We start from the raw sequence: 12,706 nt of genomic DNA on the forward strand, positions 1-12,706 counted from the left end.
CTCCGCCCTCGAACTAATACTTTCAGTAAAAGATATAGACGGTCTTCAATGGTTGTGTCCACCATGCATACATAGCTCTATAAATGCTATTCGTACAATAGGCGCAAATGTCACGTTTGGCAACATTCTTCAGTACTGTTGATAAATCCATTTATACCGCTCCTTCTTTCACCTCCGCACATTCACCGCCGCCGCTGCAGGCTCAGCTGTACAGAGCAGAGTTTCATCTCACGTTCACGATGCTATTGCTTTGATCGAGAGAATTTCCACATTTCCCACACAATCAAAGCAAAGGCATTGACTGGAGAGGCTTCTATTTGTGCCGCTAAATAGATTTCTCTCCTGAGCAGGTAAAGTGTTTTAATTAATATTGGAGCTTCTCAAAACAGCAATATTTATGAAGATCGCTCAGGTAAGCATCCATTCTGTAGAAAGACTTAATAGAGCTTTAATGGGTTGACCTGTCATTCGATTTCATGTCTTGCATTCATAGAGCAGTCACTGCAGAAGGGGAGAAAGGGCTTTTTATAAGCCAGCATATTCCCTTAACCATTTCCAAGTTATCAACAGCTTCTGCTAAACAAAAGCAGTTCTGAATGAGGAGAACACTTGAGGGCATAGAAATAATCCCAGGCACGTCTGTATGTGTGATGGGTTCCATTGTGACACGACCAACTGCTTGCTGCCTCCGTATGAAGTGAGTCAACGTTGTTTAGCCAACATTTTTTGTGGCTTGCCAGAATGAAAAGATTATTCAGATATTCAATTAAATGCTGAATAGGGCCGCTCGGAGAATCAGGTGAGTTAGACAACGACATTGACATTCATCAATGCAATGTCTTTATGGTTATTATGAAATAACCACAGGAACATGGAGATGTGTGGCTTTTATTTAGCAAAATGTTTCAGTTGTTGCAGAGAAAAAAAAATTTCTTGAGTGGAATCTGCGTTGGATTTTCGAAAAAGAATCCTATCCTTATTTTTGACTCAAAAAGTAGAGAATGTGCTTTGCGAATGTAGCAGCTAAATATAACTTTTAACCCGTTAAGATCATGACAAATGGTCCTTGACATGGTCTGCTGGATATTAGCAGACAGAAAGAACCTTCATGCTGTGCACCCATGAAGACTGAGGTTCTTCATGTCGTGAAGACCAGTACAATTTTACCACCACCAGCTCTGAAATTTGGCAAAACTTCACCATATTCATTTCTCCATTGAAATAATGTACAAGTGTTTGACAATTAAGTATTTTATAGAGTCAGTTCTGTAAAATATGACAATATTTAGAATAGGATATATGATTTAGGCTTGGCTCACACAAGCGTAAGTTCACTGTGTATTATTTCATCTCCCTTGTCTCCTGACTATCCCACAACCCCAAAAGACTCTTCGATACCTTCCACTCCCTCCTCAGCCCTAAAGAACAGGCCCCCGTGACGGATCCCAGTGCTGGAGAGCTAGCCGCCCACTTCAAAAAAAAGAAAAAAAAATCGAAAACCTCCACAAAGAAATCTCCAAACATTAATCGGCTAGCCCCGTTCCTGGTCTCTTCAATGCTTCACCCATCACTCACTATCTATACTAGAACCAATGACAGAGGAAGAAGTCTCCAGACTGCTTTCTGCTGCCTGCCCCACCACCTGCACCAGCTACCCTTTTTCCTCACACCTCCTACGGTCCCTTTTCCAGGCAGTCATTACCCATCTCACCACCATCTTCAACTCTCTCCTCGAGTCCCTCCAGTCCAGCTTCCGCCACCTGCATTAGACCAAAACTGCCCTCAAAAAAATATCAATCAAACTGAAGACGGACAAATCAAGGAATGACTACTCACTACTAATCCACCTTGACCTCTCTGCTGCATTTGTCACTGTCGACCATGACCTCCCCCTTGCTATCCTTCGCTCCATTGGCCTAAAGAACACTTTCCTGGTCTTCCTTCTACCTCTCTGACCACTTTTTCAGCATCTCCTTTGCTAGCTCTATCTCTTCTCTGCTCCCCTTCACTGTTGGGGTCTCCCTGGGCTCGGTCCTTGTTCCCCTCCTCTTTTCTATCTACACAGCCCCAGTTAGACAAACGATCTGCAGATTAGGCCTCCAACACCACCTCTACGCTGATGACACCTAGTTATACGCTTCTTCCCGTGATATCTCTGCACCTTTCTTCCAAAACATCACCGACTGTCTGCCTGCTGTCTCTAACACCACGATGTCCCTTTTTCTCAAACTTAACCTCTCAAAAACTGACCTTCTTGTCTTTCCGCCCTTAACCAGCCAGTCTCCCCCCAACATCTCCATAACAGTATCTGACACCATCATAATTCACAGACAGCACGCCCGCTGATAAAATTCTTAACACCAATCCTATGAAATGCTCTACCGCAAAACATTGGGACAATTCCAAAGGCACGGAACTTCAGACGCACCTTAAAGACCAACCTCTTAAAAGTAGCACACCAAACCTCCTGATCTAGTCCCCCACTCCCACAATATGCCCTTGCCTCTACCTATGGCTTTCCACTTTTGTCTATCATGTAAACTTTCTGCCCTGTACCTCCTGCACTACAACACCCCGTTTGTGTCCTAAAAACTGTATATCACATGATATTGTCGCATTGCTGTGTTCCTCCTTGCTCCGCTGCCTACCCCTGTACCTTCTGTATCACCCTCACCCCCTTTGTTTCCAAATAATTGAATACCAGATGTGACTTCTGTAAATTTCGCATTGTTTGTGTTCCCTACGTGTCTTGAAAGCGCTGCAGAATAAGTTGGCAGTATACAAATAAAGATTATTATTATTGAATAGAGTCAATGAAAGTACATTGATTTTCATTTATTTATTCACATTTGCGTATATGTATTGTGTGTCATACATACGCAAGAAAGAATGCAGCATGTTCTATTTTGCTGTTTATTACGCGCAATAGAACCCATTAGGCGACTTCTTCTGAAGAGAGAAACTTTCAGCATTTTATATCTGCAGACTTTCATTCGATAATGTCTTAATCTGCGCAGGCAAAAAGGACTAATAAGAATGAACCCATTGAAATCAATGGCTTCTATTCTCTACTTCGTCTGAAGGAGCCCTTAGTGCGCGATCTCTATTGTCAATATGCATGTGTAGGGTTGTTCACAGATGCATGACAAACAGTTAAGTACTACAAGGTTCAGCATGGCGAATTTACTGCACTGCTGATGCATCTGTGTATTGCTGCTGACTGGCCGGCCTTTTACACATATATCCGCAGACTTCGCACGTTAGTGCGCTATTCCGATCGCTTGTATATGTCTTAGTGTTATTTCATGGCTACAAGGTAAGCGCTATCTTGTTCTAAGATCTCCTGTATTAATAAGTGTCATCAGCGAGCGAAATTGGATCCATAAGTGCAGCAACTTGATTGGATAATTAGAACCCTGCACTCACAGCTTTGGTCTCATGATCATTAATTGGTACCATGTGATGACTTCTAGGGGTTTTAAATACACAATGTTGTCTAAAGGCGCTGGAAACACATCAGTGGGTTTAGAGCATTTTTTTGTGTGTTATGGTCATCTTTGGTCTACACGACCTTAATATTTTTTTTTAGAAGAATGTCAAATTAAAGTTTAGTGTTTTTATATTTTTTTGTGTCCATTGGATGAGCTGTATCTCAGTTTTTTCTTTTTTGCATATTTGTTGCGCCTGGTCAAGCATGTCCGTTCTTCCGTCCTCTGATGAGATTAATTGGTGGATAGTGTTTTTCCGTTTTTCCTCTTTTGTCTCCTCATCTTTATACCAAGGTGTTACGCTCGTGTGACACACTAAAGCGCCACACCTCTATATGGACTCAAGATGGTGTCCTATTTAAAACCACAAACACCACTCACAGCATTTGCAGTGACAAACTACGCCTCTCCAGGCAAGATAGAAGAACACCTATCCCTTACTAATCAGGGAAAGTGAGGCACCCCTGCCTAAAAGCAGGGTAATTGTCCCGATAAGGTTGGCCTCACTGTATGAAGCTGATAAGGAACCTGGAGAGATGCATTAGACACACATAGGACACGACACTGTGTACACACACTAAACACAGAACAGGACTGCACATGATGCACATGTCTGGCCACCTGCACAGACATATCAAACACATCACTGTTTACACCAACCAGGTTGTGCATACAACATACAACACAAACCCCACCCAGAGCTCACCTGCATACAGATGGTCATCCAAGTGTCCTCACTCCAAGTCAGCCACTCTGCTGACATAGGGAACAGTGTCAGGCATCACCCATCTGACACACACATAGGACATCAGACGTTTGGGGGCCACACCTGCCCAGGAATAGGGAGAAACCACAGGCCGTCTGCACCTGTGTGGTCATCGTACTACACAATGCACACACCCCAGAACGCAAGGAAGGGAGGGACAGCAGGTGTCCAGACCATCTTCAGGGGAGGAGAGAGGGACACTACAGACAAGCATGCACCGCACTAGCTCTGAGTGGGCTCAACACCGAGAAAAACAGTAAAGCACTAAAATGACCAGCAATCTCTCACCAGAGTTTGCTGGTATTTATCTTCAGCAGGTAAGGGGAATTGGCTGATGGAGAATACCACACCCAGCCAGCTCAATTAACCCCAACCTGTAAAGGTGTGCACAAGGAAGCCTGTAGAACCACAGGTCCCAGATGCACAACCTTAACACAAGGGTAATGTTACTTGGGTATGTTAATGTCGGGCACAATCTGCAGAAAAATACTTGGTTTATTCTTATTATTGTGTAGTACCCCCCTAGTTTGTACAGATTAAAACATCAGTGGATCATGTCAAGTAATTACTTGTGAAAATGCTTTAACAAAAAGTATCAGAGTGCAGATTGGCTACATTGTAATGTCCATACAACATTGTATTACAGAAACACAATGGTAATGTTTTTTTTTAGAGAAAAATGGTCTTGTAATATGTCATCCAATGGAGCTTTGTCAGGGTTTTTTATCTGACTAAGCGCTCCTTCAGACGAGCATATGCGCAAATATGCTCAATGTATTTGCACGGTGAACAAGGTTGATTTGCACAAGGTACAACTATAGAAGGCCACTACTGTGGCCAGTGATTGGCTGCAGCAGTCACATGTCCTGGTCAGCAGCAACCAGGAAGTACTGAGTGGCCGTGAAGCAATTTTCAGTAGTGGGAAAACCGCCTTAAAGGGTTTTTTCAAGTTATGAAAGGACAACCTAAGAAGTTGCCCATGGTGTAAAATAACAAATAACCTGCCGCTCCCCACCGCCTCCAGGCTCTGCTGATGTCCTCTTTAGAGGCTACGGTCAGACTGAACCATCTATAAACAATCTACTGCAGCCAATGACAGCACTCAGAGATTATCACATAAAGTACAGGTTTCCTTTAAGCAGACAGCTCCTTTCACACTGAAATGGCCCTATTCCCAAGTTCCTATTGAAATGGCCTGCAATGAGAATGGAACTGTCAGCTTCCTGTAGAAATTGGCACTGGAAACAAGTGCATCAGCCAAGCAAACAGCTGATTGGTGGGAATCCTGAGCAGCAGACCCTCTGCAATCTACTATTCATGACCTAACCTGAGGACACATCATCAATAGTTCACAACTGGACAACCCCTTTAAGAATGTGCTGCCATGTATGTACCACAGTGCACAGAGATCATGTACGAGGCACAGAAAATGTTTTCAGCTTCTCTTTTCCAGGGTACGGTTGACCATTCAGCTCTCCATGCCAAAGCAACTGCACGTTATCACAGGTCTTTTGGCACATGTTGCAGGGAATTGTACAGAACTCTTCAGTTATTTCTGCTCGAAGATGATGCCCCCTGCTGGGAATTGTTTCTTTATGCAGTGGTAGAATAGTAACAAATATGGCCTCTAGACTAGATGGCTCTTTAATGGTGTTTCAGCAGAGAAAGGGTGCCTGCCTCTCCTTAGTAACCAGGAGACAACTGACAGTCTTTGGTAAAAGGAGTGGGCGTACCACTCACAGATTGTTTTTGAGCCAAGGCTGAGGAGCAACCTAAGCCTGAGCAGGGAGCTCCTGGGCTTCTGCCACTCCACCTAAGAGAAAGAAGAGTCATACCTCTGTACTACTACTCGAGTGCGTAAATGGACTGTGTTTATCATGTATAACGACTACTTGCATTAGGTCGAATAGAGACAACCAAAGGAAACAGGATGGACATTTGTCTTTCTTCGGCCTGGCATACTATGTTACTATGTCTTGATTTACGTGGATTCGATTTTGGTGGAGAATCGTGTAAGAGAGTTGATGAACATCTCGAATACTTACTACTAGAAAACCTAAAAAAATAATATTAGAGATGAGCGAGTATACTCGCTAAAGGCAATTGCTCGAGCGAGCATTGCCTTTAGCGAGTACCTGCCCGCCCGAGACAAAAGGTTCGGGTGCCGGCGGCGGGCAGGGAGCTGCGGAGGAGAGCAGGGAGGAACGGAGGGGAGATCTCTCTCTCCCTCCTGCTCCCTCCTGCTGACTGCCGCTACTCACCGCTCACCTGCACCGGCACCCGAACCTTTCGTCTCGAGCGGGCAGGTACTCGCTAAAGGCAGTGCTCGCTCGAGCAATTGCCCTCAGCGAGTATACTCGCCCATCTCTAAATAATATATATATATATAAGGCTGAAAAAAGACACATGTCCACCCAGTTCAACCTATTATCCTACAAAGTATTAGGAATGAATGCCAAATCGATAATGAAATTAACAATTCTGCTATAGACTATGATTAATTATTATTTGTGTTTATGATCAACAGATGAAAAGTTTCTGGAAAACCACACTTTAGCAAAGAGCGCTCAAGAGAAGCTCAACTCTGCCCTCCTGGAATACACAATGTGCCACTATCCCCATTGTACGGACAAGTATCGTTTACTTCTGCTGAGGCTAGCTGAAATTCGATCCATCAGCATGCAAGCGGAAGAGTACCTTTACCACAAGCACCTTAGCGGGGAAGTTCCCTGCAACAACTTACTAATCGAAATGCTTCACGCTAAGCGGGCTTGAGATGCTCCATTGAGAAGTGACTCTATATTGAAGCCTTCGACGGACTGTTCAGCCTAAAGAAACCAGGGACTCTGCAAAGAGCGCGATCATTTTTATCAATGCTGCCTGTCCAGAAAAAAAAATTCCTTGGTGATGTATTTAACCTATAGTATTGGAAAGTTTCAGATTTATTTTAATATAATTGTGGCTCTTTGCTGAATGTTCTATTATGTGTAATGGCTTGTTCTTATGCCATTATTTGTCGTGTTTTGGTTCATGACAATCTAAATGCTTCTTAACATTAATGTGAAAAAAAAAAGAAAACCGCTAAACGTGGGTGTTCTGTAGGTATGTTTATTTAAAATAGTCGTAAGATACCATTTTATTATTTTAACATATGTCCAAAGTTAAGCCATATTGGTATGCTCCAATATGGCTCGGTTGCCGAATCCATTTTATTCAGATATGTCGTGAATGTGTTTATAGGTTGGCACAATAAGTCTAAAGCACATATTTTAAAAGATCCAACAAATAAAAAAAACTATTGTATTATGTACATTGAGTAACTTTCTTTTTGAATACCTCCGAGGAGTTAATGTTGTCCTAATTTTCTAAAAAAATTCGCACTTTTCACCTGTTTTTTGCACATGTGCTCTGAGAAGATGACTGATGTTTGCTGTTCTTACCTAATGTGAAAAAAGTAACATGTACAGAAGTACTTTTCTTGGTATGTATTTCAACATATTGTGTAACTGCTGTTGATCCAACTGAACCGGTAGAACCCTGTTTTGAGTTGAGCTTTGCACTAAACTGAATCAAGCTTTTAGCAACGTTTTACCAAAAACAGGGTTCTACTGGTTCTGTTCCCTCAACACTAGCCCTGAACACTGGTGTATAAGATTATCTACGAACTATAAAAGCCCCGTCTCAGAGGGTTATACAGCACTTTTATGACTCGTAGTCAGGGTTGTACACCAGTTTGGAGGCTCTGGTGCAATACCGATTTGATTCACCTATTTCAGACTGATCCAAACTTTTTGTAAAAGTTTGTCAAACTGGCCAAACCAAGCTTTTTAAAAGTTCATTCAATACTATGGATAACCATGGCTGAGAGTGTGCAGGTATCTTGTATCTAGCTGCATTTGTGCTCACGTCTCTAAGAACATTGCTGCATGCATAGAAATCATAAGCACTGACATGAATAGATACAAAATGTGTGCCTGTTGACCCCCAGAGCTGCTCTTAATACCAAATTTTAAAAATGTTTACTAAACTTATGAGAATTACCTCTTCTTGATACTATATCATCTTCCGTCACTTTAAAGGGGTTTTCTGATAATAAAACAAGTTTATGGATTGAAATAAGAGGTAAGTTGTACCCACCAGTCAGAGGTCCCCCTCCCAACACTAGCCCAGAGTAGCACATAAGCAGTGAAGGCAGTCATGTATACAATGAACAGCATGTGACCCTGCATCTTCTTCTGGGACTATTGTGGTGGGGACTGGGGCACTTTTGATCAATGATTATGGTTTTTACTTTTAACCCCTTCCCTACCCATGCAATTTATTCTGTTGGAAAATCCCTTTCATTCTCCCCAGAAGTTTAGAGCCCTGTTCATTCTTCAGGAAAAGGACATTACAATTTTGGAGCTAGTTATATTTTAAACAGTGCTTACTCCAGTTTTGTCAGGGCTACCAACATGCTTTTTGTATCATTGTAAAAGTGACCCCAGAGCTAAGGCTGTTTGACTTTTAGTCAAGAATACTGAAATTCCAGCTATCCGCTTCAGTCGGGGTCTGCAGAGGAGAGACCAGTCAAATCAGAAGAGATCCTGTATATCACCCTGTCCTAAGGAAGGTGTGACATAGACTTTTGTTCATGTTATCACCTCCATATCCCTCAGAGAACATATTTGCTCTCTGATTGTCACATATGGTGTTTTCCCCAGAAAAGCAGTGAAATGATGAGGATTTGCTCATCTAAGCTACATCGTTTAATCTCACAGATGCTGCAGTCATTAATGACCGTGGCATCTAAACATTTTTGCAGAAAAATGTTAACACTTTTTCCCTCTTACAATTGGCTTTAAATACTGAAAAAATAAAACACATAATTGGTGTCATCACATCCATAACACCTTGTACTGTAAAGTATTACGTTATTTATCCAGCACAATAAATTCTATAACAAAGCCCGCAAAAATAGATGATCTCGCTTCCCCAAAAACAGGAATAAAAAAATAATTAAAAACAGTCATATGTACCTCAAAATGGTACCAATAAAAACCTACAAGCTTAAAAACAAGTCCTCATACAGTTCTTTCAACCAGAAAATAAATATGCTGTCGTCCTGGAATATAGCGCCACGCAAAAAGTTTATGATAATTATTAGAGGTGGCGGGGGTGAGCAGGGGTGAGCGGGGGGCGGCGGGGGTTAGCGGGTAGGGGGGGGGGAGAGAGATCTCTCTCACTCTTCCCCCCTAATACCCCCTGCTGCCCCCCGGAGCCTGCTCGGACAAGAATGCAGTTACTCGAGAAGAGCGATGCTCGCTCGAGTAACTGCCTTATCTGAGAGTGTTCGCTCATCTCTAATAATTATGATAATGACCCGGAGAATGAAGGTAACATAATTATACCACATGATGAAAGCCATAAAAATAAATCCCAAAAAGCAATGGTGAAATAGCATGTTTTCTACAGCTCTGCATTAAGACAGAAAATAATTAATAAAAGTTTTTCAATACATTATATGTACCCAAACTTGGTTCCTACAAAAACTGGAACTCATTTCATAAAATACAAGGTCTCATACAGCCACAATGGCTAAAATTAAAAAAAAAGCTATGACTGCTGGAATACAAAAGGGAAACCATTTACTGGCTTTTAAGGCTTAAATTATTTATGTTACTAAGGGGTAAAAATGCACTAAAGGCGATCAAGTTCTGTGCCACATATATTTACATGAGACATAAGTTCAAAATCTACAATTAAAAAAGTAACCTTTGCAGGAGGGTTTTTCCTATTTTAATTTGACTGTTGGGGCATATTAGGGCTCCTTGACATGGCGTATGCATTTTTGTGCACGCCTCAGCACAACGTATTGTACTATGAGCAAGCCTTTTTTGCATGGATATCTTACCGCACTTTTTATACCCAAAGGGTATTGTTTTGGCGCAAGGGACACAACCATGCCACGAGAAAATCAGTGATGTGATGCTACATTTTCCCAAGAGAAATCCCTACCCTAGAAGGAGTTGTCATAATTGAATGAAACTTTCTATGTGTGCTTGTAATGTTGATAGAACTAATAACAATATCAGAGCATAAGGATCATTTATTGCAGAAAAATGAACACTTGAAGTAAGGTTCTAGTACCCTGTTGGGCTGCCTTGAGCTTGGATACAAGATGTGATACGGATGGGTATGGAGGCTCTAGTTCCCTGTTGGGCTGCCTTGAGCTTAGATACAAGATGTGATATGGGTGGGCATGGAGGCTCTAGTACCCTGTTGTACCACCTCTAGCTTGGATACAAGTTGTGATACAGACAGATATGGAGGCTCTAGTACCCTGTTGTACCACCTCTAGCTTGGATCCAAGATGTGATGCTGAGGGGCATGAAGGCATGCAGGTTCCATATGATATCTGTGGCATATCACTACACATTTGCTGTAACTGAGCCTCTAGATTGTGCAAACTCGTAGGTTGTCAAACTTGGCATCCCAGATGGTCCCATTCATTCTTTTGTTGATAAATCTGCCAATCAAGCAGGCCACGGAAGTGTGACAATGTTGTGGGGAGATTCCTGTGACCCCCTTGCCTGTGAAGCCGAGCATTATCTTGCTAGAAATGTCTCTTGAAAGCCGCCATGAGAGGAACACATGTGGCTGCAGGATGTCCTGAACATATCGCTGAGCTGTCATTGTCCCTCGTACCACTACTAGGGGTGACCAACTGTCATATGTGATGGTCATCCAGACAAATGCAAGGTTAATGGGCTTATCCCTAGGTCTCCAGACACAAACACAGCCATCAGTGAGCGCAAACTAAACCCGGATTCATTACTTAAGACCTGGCTGCACACCATAGCAGTCCAATTTCGTAGTTCACAACCGCATTACAAATGGAGGTGCAGTGGGTGTCAAAAGTAGTACATGTAATGGGTGTTGTGAGACCAAATGTCCTTCAGCCAGGCACCTGGAAATGGTTTTGACAGCCAATGAGGCCTGTAACAATACTGTCAACTGTATCTGGATGGCGGACAATGAAACATAGCTGCTTATGTAAGTCAGACAATCCTCTCTACCAGTGGTCTGTCGAGGGCGTCCTGAGCCCGGTGACCTTGTACACATGCCCTCACACATCCACTGATCTCAACACCTCCAAACAGTGGGGTCAGAATAGCCTAGGTGGCGGCCAATTTGTCAATATGACAACCCATCTTCATGCATTCCAATAATAAGCTCCCTTTCAAACTTTGTTAACTTGGCAAATCTCTTTGAGTCAGAGTCATGTCTAGTGGTCAACAAACTCTACACAAGCAGAAAAAGAGGTCCACTATACACAAGTAACTTCTGAGAGTCTTTTTATAGGTCAAGGGTATAATCACTTGTAGGGCCTCAGGTGGAAAGAACATTCATCTAACTAGGTGACAATTCTAATTATTTACATATCTGCCTGAGATGTAACTGCATGCCAAGTTTTGCAGCAAAATGGCAACTACTTCTTGGGGCTTGATTTATTTTAACAAAGATTATGTGTATCTGTCTATCAATCTATATACACAGTGTGTTCAAAAAGTATCCAATCTTTATTCATAAAGGCTATTTGTATTCAGATACAACAATCTTACACTAATCTCCTGCAAAGTTGTCCCCTCAGGAAGCCACACTTCTCCCAACGCTTCTGCCACTAACGGAAGCAGTGCTGAAACACCTCTTTTGAATCTGGCGGATCAATTCCATTTGGAAATCGCAAAGCTTTACACACAATTTAATGCAGTAGTTGTGTGCAAGTTTTTTTTAATCATTTTGTCAAAAAAGAGAATCAGATGGAGCTCACTTACACCTCCTCACTCATCGGCTGTCTGCTGGCAGGAAAAAATCCAAGCATGCGCATTAGGGTTACGCCCAAAACTTTAAGGTTGGATACTTTTTGAACACACCTCTTGTGTATATACACTACACACACTGTAAGACAACACAGCAGGCTTAAATATTGTGGTTCAGCATGAGGTAACTATGTAGTATTTATATACCAACTTTACAGAGTGAGGGCTTATTCAGATGTCCGTATATCGGCCGGGTTTTCATGCCCGGCAGATATACGGTGTGCCCCTCTCTGCAGGGGAGGATGCTGGAAGGGCCGGGAGCAGTGCACTGAGCTCCCCCCCCCTCCGCTCCACGCCACTATTTGCAATAGGAGGGGAGCGTTCTGTTTCTGCACTACTGGTAATACACCATGCTGAGGGGTAGGGGTAGGCCTAGAGGACGTGGACGCGGGTGAGGACGCGGAGGCCCAAGTCAGGGTGTGGGCACAGGCCGAGCTCCTGATCCAGGTGTATCGCAGCCGACTGCTGCGAGATTAGGAGAGAGGCACGTTTCTGGCGTCCCCACATTCATCTCACAATTAATGGGTCCACGCTGTAGACCTTTATTAGAAAATGAGCAGTGTGAGCAGGTCCTGTCGTGGATGGCAGAA

The 12,706-nt window shown here is 42.8% G+C and overlaps 1 protein-coding gene across 1 annotated transcript in view; it reads left to right on the plus strand.

Annotated features, from left to right (window-relative positions):
• NR5A1 (nuclear receptor subfamily 5 group A member 1) overlaps positions 1–7,029 on the plus strand; it is a 128,797-nt gene extending 121,768 nt beyond the window's left edge. The window contains exon 6 of the mRNA XM_066579778.1: positions 6,782–7,029. Coding sequence (XP_066435875.1) covers positions 6,782–7,029 — 248 coding nt within the window. The remainder of the gene's footprint in view (positions 1–6,781) is intronic.
• The last annotated feature ends 5,677 nt before the right edge of the window (positions 7,030–12,706 follow it).

This window comes from Eleutherodactylus coqui, chromosome 10, assembly GCF_035609145.1.
Source record: "Eleutherodactylus coqui strain aEleCoq1 chromosome 10, aEleCoq1.hap1, whole genome shotgun sequence".
Classification (NCBI taxonomy): Eukaryota; Metazoa; Chordata; class Amphibia; order Anura; family Eleutherodactylidae; genus Eleutherodactylus; species Eleutherodactylus coqui.